The sequence below is a fragment of the Plectropomus leopardus genome, chromosome 11, assembly GCF_026936395.1.
Source record: "Plectropomus leopardus strain MGB_pleo_1.0 chromosome 11, ASM2693639v1, whole genome shotgun sequence".
Lineage (NCBI taxonomy): Eukaryota > Metazoa > Chordata > Actinopteri > Perciformes > Serranidae > Plectropomus > Plectropomus leopardus.
The window spans coordinates 33,303,669-33,320,023 of NC_142186.1; the positions used below are offsets into that span (position 1 = coordinate 33,303,669).

General features: G+C 39.1%; 1 protein-coding gene across 4 annotated transcripts in view; it reads right to left on the bottom strand.

The window, feature by feature from the left end:
• Positions 1 to 10,932, bottom strand: part of dgkb (diacylglycerol kinase, beta) — a 93,616-nt gene extending 82,684 nt beyond the window's left edge. Inside the window, exons 1-3 of one of the 4 annotated variants that reach the window (XM_088084670.1) lie at positions 10,916 to 10,932; positions 4,258 to 4,529; positions 962 to 1,101 (exon numbers count right to left, since the gene is read on the bottom strand). In XM_088084670.1, coding sequence (XP_087940796.1) covers positions 962 to 1,031 — 70 coding nt within the window. In that variant the 5' untranslated portion in view covers positions 1,032 to 1,101; positions 4,258 to 4,529; positions 10,916 to 10,932. Of the gene's footprint in view, positions 1 to 961; positions 1,102 to 4,257; positions 4,764 to 10,915 lie in introns of those variants that run through there. The other 3 variants (XR_015777997.1, XR_015777996.1, XM_088084669.1) reach the window with 3 other exon arrangements.
• Between the last annotated feature and the right edge of the window lie 5,423 nt (positions 10,933 to 16,355).

Genomic DNA, 16,355 nt, shown 5'->3' on the forward strand with positions numbered 1-16,355 from the left:
CCAGCTACATAGTCAAACTCTAAACTCTGTGACTTGGAAACAAGCCCTGTGGTAAATTTTGCACCAAATATGAGAACATTGCTGAAGGCAACAAATACACCCAGTTCCTTACTTGGCATTTATTGAACCCCTAAAAACTCATTTCTGTTCATAAAAATTACATATTTAAATATTTCTTTCAAGAAAAAATCCATTAATGCCTCAAAATGGCTTAAAAGCAATTCTAGACTTTAGTAACCTCTGTGCTAATCTACAAATATGCAAATCTGCCTGCCCCTCAGTCACTCTCCTTTGACTCTGCTTATAAATTACACAAACCTCACCATGTTAACGTTAAAGCCTCAGAAACCAACTTAACAACTTAACAAGAAATGGCCCAGAATTGAGCAAGAACTTAGTAAAAGTTACAATTAAACAACCTTTTAATAAGCAAAAAAACTGCAACGTAAAAAAAAAAAACTAACAAGAAAATGATAATAGAATTATAAATGTAGTTTTCGGGACACTTTTGATTATATTTTCAGGTCATTTTTGTCACTGTTTAACTTTTTTTTTCTTTTTGCAATTTAGGGGACATTTCCAAGTTGCTAATTAAGTTTCTGCAAGAAATCTAACAGTTTTTTAAACTTTTAAATGTGTAAATGAAAGGTGCCTGAACGCAGCACGAGAAAACAGATGTTGATCTAGGTGTTAAAGACATCCCTAAAATCAGTCTTTACTCTGTTTTGTCTGAATGTGCACTGCTCAAGACTCAAACCTAAAATCAAAAGTGAAACAATGTTTACAGCAGCAGCTGACCCGGGGCTGAGCATCATGGCTGCCTGAGAGCGTCATGTCACCTGGAAAATGGCACGTTCTTGTAGAACAGGATGACATGCCAACTGTACAGAGAGACACCTCAAAAAATACAGACTGCCATCCTCACAGTCAGACACAAACACAGAGAACCTCTCCTACTCACACTGGGTGTATTCTTGAAGCAGGGCGAATTCAGCTGGGGTCAGTGTGACCCATTTGTCCTGGCTGCTCATTGTGCTTAGGCCTCGTCTATCCGTCCGTAGAGCATTCCCTGGGCGGCAACACACAGCGGGACGTCACACACTGCAAAACAACAACACACATCAGATCACCTGCCCCATGAACGGCCGCATACTTCTCTTTGTACTTTCACATGGCTGCGCATATGAAAAAGCAGGTTAAATGCACCAAAGACGTGGTTGGATGGAGCCTGTTTGTAAATACAGGATCCTGCTGTTGTTGGATTGGAAAAGGCCAGAAATACTAGATATATCAATCCATACAGATATATCAAAATGTCATTTTGCCTCAATTCCCAAAACACTGATATGTCATGTTTACCATTTTCCTGCCAGTTTGTCTTTCTGCAGCTGTCATCTCATACCCGGCACAATGACAGCCAGAATGTCCCTTTGTCTGTTGATCGCCAAGTTGTTGCAAGGACTTGACATTTCACGCATTGACATTCATGTTGTCAGCCAACGTAGGATGAAGCCAGGGAACAGAATCTACCATAATTAGAACGTGATCGAGACAAATGTTACCAAAAACGTCAAGATCACATTAAAGTAAGCTTTTCAGAAGAATAGAATTAGAGAAATAACAATGGACTATACATACAGAATCATGCATTTATTCTGCATCTGCATGCATATAATGTTTCGTACGCAGGGAGATTTATTAGCAGAAATAGAATACAACAATCATCACTTGGTTTCCTTTGTATATTATCATCTGAAATGAAGAATTATTGTTTTTTCCCATCTTTTGTTACCTTAAAATGAGCCATTTATATCTACATTATGAACCGGGTCCCCCATTCGTTCCTTGGAAAGTTGCTCAGTGGTGCATATTGCTTAAGAAAAGCTCAATTTCCACAGTTTGAAATTACTCTTGCTCTTAGAGCAAGTGCACTTGTCTTTTGTCATCCGAGTGGCTAACTTTCAGTTTAACACTCCTCTAACCTGAATCTTCTAGACTTTGCAAAAGTTTTCAGACCAAATGAATCAAATTCTGATTTTGAAATCTGTCATTTTTAGGGTGTTGTGACAATCCAAAGAAATGTATCCACTGATTTATCTCTTTCACGATGTAAGTCAATACGAAAAAGTCTTTTTGGGCCCGATGGCATCACCTGACGGACCTGTATTTCCACATTTGGCCACCATGTAAAATTAGCTGTGGGGGGCTACTGCTTCAACGGTGGCTTTTGGTAGGTGTCTTATGCCAAAATCACTGACCAAGCAGTGGTACTGGACAAGTTGGGAATGAGAACAGGCTAGTTTTTGCATTGAACACTGTAGTTGTCCTTTGCACTTGGCACACAGAAGACATTTTACTTGGTTGCAATTTGTAATCTCACTACTAGATGCCAATAAATCCTATACAGTGGACCTTTAAGTAATTATGCCTGTGCAACATTTTTTATTTAAAATTAGAAGAAAAACATGTTTGATTTGTTTAAAAAGGAAGTGCAATGTTTGGGCCAGACTCTGTTTCACAAAACAATATCACATTGGAAATGTCAAAGCAACATTAGGAGAAAAAAGGAGGACGATGTTACCCATCATCCCATTCACTTTTGATTTTTGAACACTTGGACCATCCAGATTATTCAGGCACAAACATAAAAAAGATGTGTATGAACAGAATATGGGAGTGAAAAAACAGAGCCTGCTGTCAGCTCGACAGATTGGTTTGGAGTGAAGCATCATGAAATGTTTGCAACAAGTGGAAGGGTCCTTGTGTGAAAATAAGAGCCTAATTTGGGCATTCAAAGCTGCGTTGGCACTGCTTTTAAAATGACCTTGCATCATCTGCCTGGCTGGTTGCTATGATGACAAGTTCAAGCTAAATCTGCCTTTTGTAGGCTGGTGCTTATATTATTGAACTGAGTCCAACACCTGGTGTTTCACTAGAGGTGAATAAGAAGCCTTCAGTGTTTCTGCTAGAAATGCAGTTTTCTTCAAAAGCTATTAAAACAGCCTTTAAAACCATTACACAAAAGATTTTAGGGTCTTCATCTGTAGCAGCTGTTTAAGACAAAATGATGCACACAAGGTTTTATTGTGTAGCTGTTGTGCATGAGGAGCCTCCATCATATTAGAGGGTGGATAACATGCCTCACTGATATTTTTCATAAAATAAAAGCCAAGTGTCAAGCTGTTTATCAATTCAACACAAATATATGTGATCGTACAAGCTGTACTCATTGATACAACATCACAGCTGTTGAAATGTATACGACCTTGCTTTCCTTTTTGTGTAGCGCAACTGTTCACATAACTGTATGTTTGTGTCGATGTCACTCAGGCATTCGTGTGGGTGTGGGTGGGTGTGTGGATGTGTGTGTGTGTGTGTGTGTGTGTGTGTGTTACATTGCCAGTGAAGCATTTGCCCCAGTTACCAATACCATGGATCAACAAGTGGACGTGTTCATTCATGTGGGGGATGAATGTGTGTGTTTGCATGCATGCGTGTAAATAATAGATATTGATGTGCTTTTTAGTGAGGTATAACTGTGTGTAATTTTGTTTGGACTCGTGTGCATGCGAGTGTGTGCGTGCATCCATGCGTGAATTGCAGAAACGTCCCTTCTGTTACAGCGTTTCACCTTAAAGAACTGCTGCATGACAAAGGGCAATGGCATAAAGAAAAGAGACATAAATTATATAGACTACACAAAAAAGGGAGGGGGGAGCAACAGCCAGCACAATGTGCAGCCACCAGTGTTGCTGTGTGAACACGCTGGGTGCGTGGGAATCAGCCTCCCTCGCATAAACTTTGATCTGCCGCTGGAGCTGAAACTAGAAAAAGCTCTGCGAGGTCTCATTTAATGTTTCGCTCACGCAGCAAAAAAGGAGCCAATAGAGACTCTTGTTATTAATCTTAAATCTCCAATGAGCCCAACACAGTGATATCTAATATAGTACTGATGTGTGCAGTGTACTCTCGCTGTGCACTGCACTGTAATCATCCTCTCTCTCTTTCCGGTGTTGCCTAACTGCAGTGCACATAACACTCGGTTGGCATCCTTTCAACAATCAAAATCCATTTCCACAAATGTCATCAGATCGGCTTCATCGTCCTCCAGCAATGCAGCGAGGATATTTCAGCGTGAATCTCATGCACCCCACTGACTGAGAGCTGCTGATGCCATGACACACAGGAACAGAAGGTAGTGGCCACTGCGACACATGCAGCACCATGAATGAGATGTGGTATCAACATGAAGCTCACCTGCTGCAGAGCTGGAGTTAACCGCCGAGAAAGAGTGAGGGAGGAGTCCTCCAGGCAGATGTTTTCAGATGAAGCTCCTCAGTCACATTCCTGCTGTCTCCTCCTCTGGGTCTTCTGTCAGCTGCAAGGCAAGACTGGGTGTTTGTAATTAGATGGAGTGTGAGTATCTGTGTATGAAAGAGAGAAGGAGCAGAGGCAGCCCTCTCTGCTGCATGTCAGTGTGTGAGTATGTGTTTGTTTTCCTCCAACGGTGTCTGGTCAGAGCAGCAACGCTGGGGATGTGGAGTAGAGAGATAGAGAGAGCGAAAGAGACAGAGAGAGAGAGAGAGAGCAGAATTACTAACACTGCTCTGCCTGCAATGATCAGTTTCCATACTCCCGCTTGCTCACGTCACATCCCTCCATCCCTCCCCTCAATTGCTCTGGTCCTCACCTTCCCCTCCCTCCCCTGAATAAAAAAAATAAGCCTGAGGGTCTTTGGTCTCCTGCTTTCTCTCCCTCTTTCTTATCTCTCTCCCCCACTTTCCTCCTCCTTTCAAGCCATCTCGACTACGGTCACTGTGGCACGCATCAGCCAACCACATTAGCATTCAATGCGACGGGCGGTAAGTGCAGCAACCTGTGGGATACTCTCTCCAGAGGGGCTGAGAGAAGGCGGGAAAAAGAGAAACATGAAGACAGAGAGGGAGGAGAGGGTGGGAGTGGGGGGGGGGGTTAAATCACAAGGAGAAAAGGAAAGATGAGAAATGGGAACAAATAGAGAAGATGAAAATGATGCAGGGGGACAGGAGGTGGTAGAGGAGGATTTATTTTTCTGGTGACCGATTTTTTATTTAATTTTCCTATCATGTTTCATCAACACATGAAAAAGACTTTAAAGCATTCATACAGAGAATGCACCCTCAATAATAAATCACCTAAATATTGTACACTCTCATCAAACATTGACAATGATGTGGCTCTGTTCTAGATCTTTACAATACAGGAACCAAAAACCTTGGCATTGGTCAAAATTACTTATTATTTACTATTAAGTGCACTATATTTGAGCGTTACTTTCTGCTAACAGCCCCACAGTGCAATGTGTCACATTAAATCGACAAAAAAATTACAGTTGCTAGTAATGAAGTTAAATTATGATGACTGAAATGTGTCAGAAATGTCATCATTGCTCTTTGCAGCACAAACTATTATAAAGGGAGTGGTGAAGTAGCTGAAACTCATTTAGGCCATGAGGATACGATACGATACGATACGATACGATACGATACGATACGATACGATACGATACGATACGATACGACTTTATTGTTTTGTGTTTACACTAAAATTAATTTTGCTTCCACAGACAGCTCTGCTCAAGAAGTTCCCACACAAATTAGATAAAACTATGCAAGCAGCACATACCCAGAAAAACAGTCACAACCACAGAAAACATCAAATAATATCCTCAGACTCTGAATCACCTGTCGGAGGGCAGAAGTTAGTATTCTCCATTGAGATCATGCAACTAATATACCACTAATATTTGGAGTAAGATATCATAAGAAAGCTTAATAATGTCTTTCTTTAACGGTGTACAAAACTCAGAATGGGGCAATACGACTTAAAATGATAGTGTGGGTCACAGATCCACTGTCAGTGTCAGATGTCAGAGTTGGCTATGTCCATTGTTTACACAGTCATTGCTCAATTTCCAGTCCCCTGCATCACCGTCTGATGTGCTGCATGCCCAAAGGCTGCCCTGACCTCCGTAGCCTTACTTTCCACCATGCTGAATAAGAGGCACACAGCTTTCTGTACTGGCATTCAAAGTTACTGAACATGAATCGCGAGGTGTCCAATATGTCCATATGAAGGGAGATGAAGTATAATGACCATTTTAAAATAAGAGTTCCAATGTTTGGGATAGATTGGCAGTAGAAAAACAACAATTCAAAAAGAAAAATATTTTTATTCTTCACTTTATATTTCAAACTAGTTGCATCTCAAGGGATAAAATAACCTTCTCTTCTGTATAACTGCATTTATAAATGAAGGCATAGTTGCTGGAGGCAAAATTTGTTCAATCATCATTATTATTCCAAACAGAGTCATTGATATTTTAGGCATTTGGCTGGCACTTTTATCCAGAGAGATAAGCTCAAATTCTAAGGTGGTCTGAATGAAAACAATCAATAGTGATGAAGTCAGGGGTTAGAGGCACTGCTTCGACACATAAGATGGACGAAATCTTAGTAGTTAGCACAGAATGACGACACAGGCCATCAAAATGCAAAGCAAAGAAATAAAAATGAAGTAGAAAATGAGAGTCCCACAGCCACTTAGAAGATATGACTCAGGTCAGCGTTATTACACGGTGCACACTAAGTTTCTCAGCACAGTTTATATTAACATTAACTAAAATAATAAATCACAAAATAAACAAACCACTCTAACACCACAATAGTGTACTGTAAACAGACAGTATTCACAGTGTATATACTATCATTTTGATTCAAGGAAGGTTACATCTTTTATCAGCATAAAAGGGAAATCTTTAAAATTAATGTAGTCACAAAATATTGATTCTGAATGCAGATCCACAGTGTTCACTGTTCTCAATATAATTCAATCATTCTACAATATCTACTTTCAAAATAAAATACTGGCTCATAGCAACCCTGCATAAATATCATTTGATTGTCATTTTATGTGTAGGCACTCATAGCACTTGGTAAATGTTACGGAAAGATTATGACCCTTGGTTAAAAATGTCAAAATTGCCTTGACATTTAGGTATGTAATTTACATATATATCAAACCTGAGAAAATAATACAGAAGTGAAGGAATGTGGCATTTAACTGCTCAACATACGCATACTTTTTGTCAACTTGTGCGATTTATAAATAAGTGCACACCTATTATTTAATTTTTCACAACAGAAGTTCTATATTATTGATGTGCCATTTAAAAAAAGGACTTAATAATTAAGTGTCATCAGCATATAAGTGGAACTTTATGGCAAAAATAGAAAACAAATCACCACTACATGTAAACAATAAATGCTAGTGGATCAAGCATTGAGCCCTGTGGCACTCTAAAGGGTTATCACACCGGAACATATCACACCTTAGAGGAGTATCTGGCAAAACAGCTGGGGGCACCTATGGAGCGTGATGCGTATGCATGGCCAAAATTAACACTGTTGAGCTGTGCGACTCCGTGCCTTGAGCAGAAAAGTTGAAAATATTTTAACTTTTATGCACACACAAAAACACCAAGAAAAACATGGTGTGAATTAGAAAGTGAGGATCGCACGATATGCACGCTGTACCATAAGGAAACAATGGTTCTGCTAGCAATGCGTGGGGTGACTGGTCTTATTTCTACAAATAGACCATTGGTTTTTAAGGTTATGAAAAGTTAATCGTAATTGTTATCCCATTGCACTGCTATCCATACACCTCAAAGTTCTCTAAAGGATTCAGTATGCGTCTAACAAACTGGTTCAAACTCGACATTCAAATGTGGCATTGTCCAAACACATCACACCTTTATGTTGTTTTTTTTTTTAATGGAGAAGATGGCTGAAAAATTAGTATTATTCCCTACTCTGCAGCAATGGCTGTCAAGAGGATCAATGGCCTTACATTTCACTTTCAGCTACACAAATAGAGCTACTGTACAATATAAATGTCTATATTTTTAGAGCATATGTCCAACGCAAAAACGGTGGGAGACAAGCAGTAACTGAAAAACAGTTTCTGCCATGCTGTTCTGCCTTTCAATTTTTTTTTACTAGACCCCTTTGAGAAAACCTTTACTCACACATTGTACATAGCCTTCTGCCTACAGGAACCACCATTTAATCTGATGCACGAGCCTCAGCTGGATGAGTATCATGAAAGATTGCTGAACAATGACCCAGATATGGACAGTATGTGTGTGTGGGAGTAGCGGCTGACCAGTGTGCAAATAACGTTTGAGTTTTAGTGCTGCCTCAGGGCTGTCAGTGCAGGTCATGTGGGTGTTTACATCTGTGTCAGAGAGGCAGGAGCAGTTTAAGTATTGACATGTCCTTCACATGGGACTGTCAGGGAGTGACTACAGGGCAGCCAGTAATAAATGCTTAACATCTATCAGCTACAGAATTTTTGGAATATATTTCAATAAATGTGGGAATTCTAGTTAAAATTCTATTGTTGGAAAAATATAATTATCTATGGTTCTCTATCAAGTTACACCAGCTGAACCTTTTTTTCTTAAACCTGCATCAGTTTAAGTTTGCTAGCAATAAGCTGCAAACACATCACTGACATGTAACCACCTTACAGTATATAGTTGTAGAGGTGAACGTTTTAGCAAACAGTTACTTCTTCTACACATCTAACAGAGCAATATTACCATTGATTCTGAGTCCTGTTGGAGTCCACTTGATGAATGTCCAATATTCACTCACCCTCTTGCTCTGGTTTAGTTTCCAACAACTCTTAAGGGAAATGTCAGGGTCTTAAGCTGCTAAATGCTTCAGTACATTCACCAGCTAGTCACTAACTGTGTCTTGGGGTCTGTAAAATCAAAACAATGGGCTTAATAGATGTTTAAATGCTTCATAAAGATGAGAGAGAGTGCGGGTTTGACTGATAATTCTCTCTTAAGTGACTTCTTTTACATTAAATTTAGTCATTCGATCTATTGTTATTGTTAAAAAATGACTGGCTAGTGCAGATATAATATCAAAATATTAGTTATATATTACCATTAAGTTAGCTACATATTATTATTAAGAATTAATATTTATTCATAACCTTGTAGACAGAACAACTGAACTCCATCTTATAAGGTGACAGTACCAGGAAAAAACTAAGCTGTCATTATTATTGTTATTATTATGATTGGTGGTAGTAGTAGTAGTAGCTGTTGTAATAGTGGTAGTCATAGTAGTATCGCTGCTGTTTTTTCTCCTAGAGCCATGTTTCATTATAGTCTTTTGATCTATATTGTAGATCACATTTTAAGGCTGACTGTCCATTATTATTATGATTAATTCTTTATCTTAATTACTTTAAACAAAATACATATATGCTTACAGTACAGTATATTCCTATTTTTCCTATTATTATTAAAATAAAAAGAAAAAATTCCAGGACAATGAATTTTCTACAATAATATATACAATCTGAATACTTTCTAAAAGTACGTTTTGTTCTTACCAAACCTGCGTTGTACATTTATTAATTTTCCTATGTAAGATCCTCAAACACGTGCCACACAAGCCTTCTGCATGGATGAGAACTGTGTTGTGAAGTTGTTCCTAATAAGGCCAAAGTACTACATCTATCTTCTGACAGTTTGACAGTTTACTGCAAATACACTCATTAATGCACAACAATAAAAAACAAACAACCTCTCTGCTGTTGTTTTTTGTTGTGTGTCACATTCAGATGACAAACGATTCACGTCAGATCATCCCGTCACTCCCAAGTGCTTCAGACCTGCATCATCATGAGATCTCTTGAGGTCATTATGCATGTAGGTCAGGCGTACTGTGCGCAGGTTAGAGTAGCCTCCCTGGCAACTGACTGCGTCACACCCTGCATCAATGAAAAGTCAAATCGAATCCTTTGTCTCTGTAAATATCACAAAATGCCACGAATGTCTTTATGGCATGAATGTCTGCAGATTGAGAGTCTCTTAGAGCATGAAATAATTTCAATGGTTCAGTTAAACCAATTTAGTCAGAGATTTGTTTTTTGTTTAAGCAGCATTAGACTGATGCCCACTGAAAAAGCGAGATAGGAGATGAGATAGTGAATGTTCTGGAGCCTCGTGTTCTGACTGTGGCTAACTCAAATGTGGTGAAAGAAAGGGCCTCTTTGGAAGAACAAAAACGTATTAGAGCCACAAGAAAACAGCAGTGGTGTTTTGTGTCAAACATTGAGTGTTCGAGCAGCATTGGAGGCAGAAATGAGAAAAATGCATAAATTTAAGGCCACAGCAGATTTGAGATCAAACTGAACTACTGGATGACATTCTGAATCTACATGCAGGCCTGGAGCAGGCTCTGAAAGGTATACTGCATCCCCCATATGATCATTTGTATATCAGTGTGTTAAGTTGAATTTGGGAGGAACACTTTGTTTTGATGAACTGAAGTCATTCAGGTTTGCGTTTAACTGCATCAAAATATACATTTACAAACTCTCACACAACTCGTGAAGTATAATCCTCCAGTTGTTTTCTCTGTAATTCTCAAATTCATGCATTTTTGCTAAAATGTTACGATATTAAACACTTAAGCATAAACTGTGCAGCATCTGATTAAGTATTTTGAGAGCAGTTCATAACCAAGCAGGACAGTGCATCCTGCATTAGAATATGCAGGAGAAAATCACAATTGTTATTCTGAGCTGGAAAAAAAACAACCAAAAAAACGTGTAACTCTTCTCCAACCACTTCACTTAAGTCCCACTCTACACCGCCCAGCAGGTATCAGGGGATGAATGCCTGATGATTTTGGTGAATGAATTAGTCATAAATATGTCATGGGAGCTTGTAGGTGTTGGATAAGTAGCTTATCTGAAGGTGGAGTGGGACTTCCACTGATAAAATACAACTACTCATGCTAACTAAAAGGCTGCATCAATATGAAGAGAATCTGAATTTATTACTTACATAAATATAAATGAACCTACGAAATCCCAAAGATGAACTTGTGTGAGCCGAGTCTTTGGGTCAGCAGGTTCATACACTGCAGCATCACGGCACAACTGAAAAACACAACATTTTCATGTTTCAGAAGAGAGATATATTATATACAAAGGTGCAACCATACACAGGAGTCACTGTTCAGGGTGAGTACAGTACAGTGGAACCAGAAAAAAAACCCCACCAAACATGCAGCATTCAGAATAATTGCAAGAAAAGTGTTTTTGCAGAACATTATGATGTTACAATGAAATTGCACTTTGACCTTTTGGATATGAAATCCATTTTTAATCCAAATGTGTGAATTTTTTTGTCAAAATGAAAGTATGAACTCAAGTTATGGTGATGCTTTGTGAGGTCAAAATTACTTTTAACCACCAAAATCAGTTCTTAATTGAGTCCAAGTGGACGTTTGGGCCAAATTTGAGGCAACTCCTCAAGGGAGATATCGCCTTCATGAATGAGACGAATGAGATGAAAATTTTGTTTTTGCCAGTGAGGAACAACATCACACAGTGTTGTCTTTTTTAGCCGAGTTAAAACTAATGCGCTGGTGATTACAGCACTTCTCATCGGTACATATTGCCACGTGAACCTTCTGCTGGGAGCAGATGGTTTGTTGGATAAATATACTGCTATCAAAATCAACATTTCAGCTTCTAAGATCCAGTCGAATCACCCTGTTACTCAGAAGAGAGCAGGTGACTCTGTCACCACCATGACCCTCCCCGACTGTGACGGCAGCCCAAAGCACATATATAGATCCTAATCCACTTCTGGCCCTCTGTGCTAAAAATAGCAGCCTGAGTGTGGAGTCTAGTGCAGAACAACATGTATCATAATGGGACCATTATGTAAGGTCCTGTCCTGTGCATCCACACAGGCTGACCCCAGGTCCTCCTCCCCGTGGGGCTGAGACCACATTGATGCCGACCAGATAACAGACAGCTGGGTCTCCCTCATTGAGTTTAACATCCCCAGGCAGAAGCAAAAGAGCATTCAGAGTGCAGAAAGACTGACATTAATGTACAAACACTTCATATTAGCCTGCAGGCATCTGCCATTTTTAGGAAATGTCTCAGTATGTTAGGGGAGTGCTAATCGTTAAAAAAAGGGTTTCATTCCACACTGCTACATGCTCAAGAAAAATGTTAAATTGCTTTATATTCAGTATTTTGAAAGTACAGATGATTACACAAGTCAGGCTGCACCGAACACATTCATATACAAAACTGATTTGCTTTCGAAAATATGTTTTGGAGGAAATCAAACATGTTCTGAGTGACTACCATTAGGCTGCTTGAGACGCTGTAAGGTTAGGAAGTCAAAAAGTTGCAATGCTTCAAGTCAGCATACTTTTTAAGCATTTATTTCAACCAGTGACGCTCGATAATGATTATTTCAACCATGATGAACCCATAATTTCCAGCTTCTCGTGGCCAATAACATACCAATAACCAATCATTTTCATTTCTTTTTGCTTGTTTTAAGAACTGAGAGGACAACGACGGAGACACCGGCTGAAAATGAGAGCGGACACTAGTGGGGCGGACACTGATGGAGACATCGGTGAAGAATAAAAGCAGAGCAGACACTGGCGGAGACACCACAAGGTGTCAAAACATAATAGAAATACTCAATAATGATCAGACATCATGCAGACCTTAATGCACGTACCTCTGTCTACAGTGGGGTTGCATGTCCCCATGCTTGTGCATTCATGCGTATGTGTTTGTGTGTGTATGTGTGTGTGTAGAAGGACTCCTCTCTGTCCCCCTGCAGACAGTTGGTGCAGAGCATTGAACTATATTATCATTGCATGAGTCACTGGAACATTCTGTGGCTCTGAGGAAGGAAATCACATTTGTTCGCTCTTCCCATCTGCCGTGCAATAAGGAAAAGAGGAGGAAAAATAAAAGAACGAGCCATGCAGACAACGAAGATGTTTTAGCTGATTAGTTTAAGTGTTTACACAAAGATGGACCCAACATCTGTAGAGATTTTTAAGTGATAAAATGAGGATGAATGTAAGTTTCATTGATAATCTGTGACATGTAAATCTTGTTTTTATTGTCTCCATTTTTGCTGCACTATACTTGGTGACTCTTTGGTGACAGTTCATTCAAGCGCCCGTCGAGTATTTTTTTTAATGTGCCTGCACTTTTCCTAACAGTTTCTAATCATTTATTTTCTTGCCATGAAAAATACGTAAAATTTAGCACAAAAAAATTTTTTTTTTCCTGTAAACCAAATTCAAATATATAATTCTAAATATAAATTAATTTTTATTTCATTTTATTACACATCAATTTTGAATTAGGTATTTCAGGTGATTTAAAAATGGAAACCTTTTTTTTTGCTTTTATAGGTCACACGATGCTTCAACTACGTGCTTGTCAGTAGGAACTGGCTCCCTCATGATGCAGCAGGAGCTACAAGAGTAGTTATTGCATTATCTAACTCTTACATTGAGGGGATTATCCGCAAGTTTTGAATCCCGATTCCTCTCTGACATTGTGGACTTTCACCTCACAGAAATCCCTCATATGTGGCCGCTCCACAAACAAGGTGCTTGCCTCTCCATAATCGCTCAAATAACACGCCTACATCGCCTTCCATTGGAAATAATGAGGGCTAGTGCAGTGGCTGCAATAGAAATAAACCTGCTAATGTTTTGAACATCCATCGCTATGCTTCTTGAAATATTATACAGAGAGAAGTCGTTGCATAAAATCACTCAGTGGAAACGCTATTGTGTCTTTTGCACAAATCTTTAATGGAAACCGACTTAGAGACTAATAGATATAATATTCCCAGCCTTATCTTTTAAAAATCACCTTCATTATTGGAGGAAATGTTTAGATGAATTTGTTTTTTAAAATGCATTGATGCTGTTTTCAGATGATTCAGAGGCTGTTAAATAGCTCCTAAATGCTGCCGAGGATGAAATAGCAGCTGGTTTGTTTTTGCTCCCTTTTTACATTACAGCCAGATCTAATTCTCATTGACCGTCTCATCGATTGTCTTACTTGAGCGACATTTCCTTGTTCCATTAAGCGGGACCCCGGGCAGAATTCCCTCACCACCTATTAGTAGGATTTCATGTAAAGGTGAAGGCCATATCCTTCCACAGCGGGATCAATATGTCAGCTTCTCCTGTCCGTCTGCGGATCGCTTCAATGACCCAACGGATCATTAAAAAGCAGAGAGTATGAGCAGAGCACACAGAGAGGGGCTCTTAATCTCTGCTAAAGAATATTTAGAGACTATAACATGTCACGGTTAATTATGTGTTACACTAAATGGACTGCAGATAATGACATTAACACGGTTAATCATCCAGTGTGGGAAATGGGCTCCACAGAGGGACGGCTGTGTGGATTTTGTCCTTCATTATTGTACACTGGAAGCACATTAGGAAATGATCTCTTTGTGTCCAGTATGAACAGGAGGAGTAATTACAACAACCAGAAATGTGTTTTGATGTACAAATGGGCAAGTGAATGCTGTTTTAATGTTAATCTATCCTTCAAAAGGTATTACTTAGGCCTAAAAGAACCATAGTGATATCAATGTTAGTGATGAGCAAAAACAAACAGCTCTTTTCAGTGTCCAGTACGTACTGGGAAACTTACCCACTCGCTGTCATTGTAGGGTCCTGCTCATGCTGCCTGCTACGAACGAGAAGCGATTAAATCGGACTCGAGTTAAGACCTCCTCCAGCCAAGGCCAATGTCGCATTCAACGGGTCCTTGTGGATGCTGCAAAGAAGAAATGTTGTATTTTAGAACTCAGAGCATTTAAACAAGTTTATAATAAAGACAGTATGATTTTTTCTGATTATTCCAACACTAAGTATGTGCTGCACAAACCAAACATTTGCTACTTGCCACTTATAGCTAACAACTTACTTAAACGGCCTACCTACATTCAAGTGGGATGTTTAATCAGCACATTAAAACAAGCATTTTATTTTTGTTAATGTAAGCTTACACGTAATGACTGGTAATGCACCGAAGATAAGTTTTAAGGGGTGGGCAGCACTAGCTGGTAACGTGCATATACTTTATTCAGTCATTATCTAATCACCCTCATGCTGATGGAAAGTCGGGTGAAGTTTTATAGTCTACAAAACACAGTCAGGTTCACAGGGAAAAGGTACTGAGGATGCATTGTTGTAGGTTAACAGTCTATAAAGAAGTTAAAATGAGCACAATCTTCAATATCTCCAAGAAAATGCAACACACACATTAATGCAGCAGGAATATTAATCCAAAAACAGCACAAATCAACACTAATTTAGTATTTTTAGTGTGGTATTAATACTTCCCTTTGAATTAAGTGATGCTTCTTCCACAAACTTCCTCTAACTGTCACCAGACATACAAACGACTGAAGTTAGCCTCTCAGTCACTCAGTTTGTAATGTTAGAGCTAAATGTGTTAGCAGTGCTGCTAGCTAAACAACACTTTGTGCACACAACTGCCATGTTTAATTAGCCATGACATATCGACAGAAAGCTAAAATTCTTGTGATGAAATTTATGCAGATTATTTAACATACAACAACCACAACAGGTGCAATCGACGCTTCTGCCAGACCACCAACAAACAAAAGATGCAACTCACCTGTGCAGCCTCACTGTGATCCACCAATCATAATATCTGACAAAAACGGTCATTAACTTTACATTAGCAAAGGTCCAGGTGAACCAAAACAAACAAAATATTACGCCCAAACACATTATTACAACCATACGTGTCCACGGACTGCCCTTTAATCCTCTCAAATGTTGTAATCTCTTCATATAATCTTTGAAGTTACCTTTGTACACTGGACTGGTTGGATTTAGGTAAAGTGAGTGTGATTGGTGGCGCTGACTGTCAGCCAATTAGGGGCAGAGTATGAAGCCTTTGGAAAAATTTGTAAAATGTTTATTTTCGGTGGTATTGTTTGTTTTAAAATTAGTCTCACTAAAGTTTAATGGAATGATGTAATAGTATATTCCAGCAAATACTACTACTACTACTACTACTACTAATAATAATAATAATAATAATTGTGGAGGATTTTAAATGTTGGCCAGTGACTAGTTTGTTAAAGAAGTTGATTCCAGTTAGACAGGTGTGGATGGTGGTGGACCGGATCGTTGGGACATTATGGGCATGGGTAATAAAGAAGCAAATGGACGTAACATTCCAGAAAAAAAACGTGTCAAAATGCATCTTCTGTGACTCCCTCATGGGGTTAACCCTTTGAGCTTTGAGCATGTTGTCTGGCCACACTAATCTGTGATGTCACAGCAGGAGTTTGGTTTTTAAAGCTGCCGGAAATCATCGACAGTGACATCACCAATTTAGACATGAACAGATGAAGCCACAGCAGAACTTTTCTGATTTTAACCCCT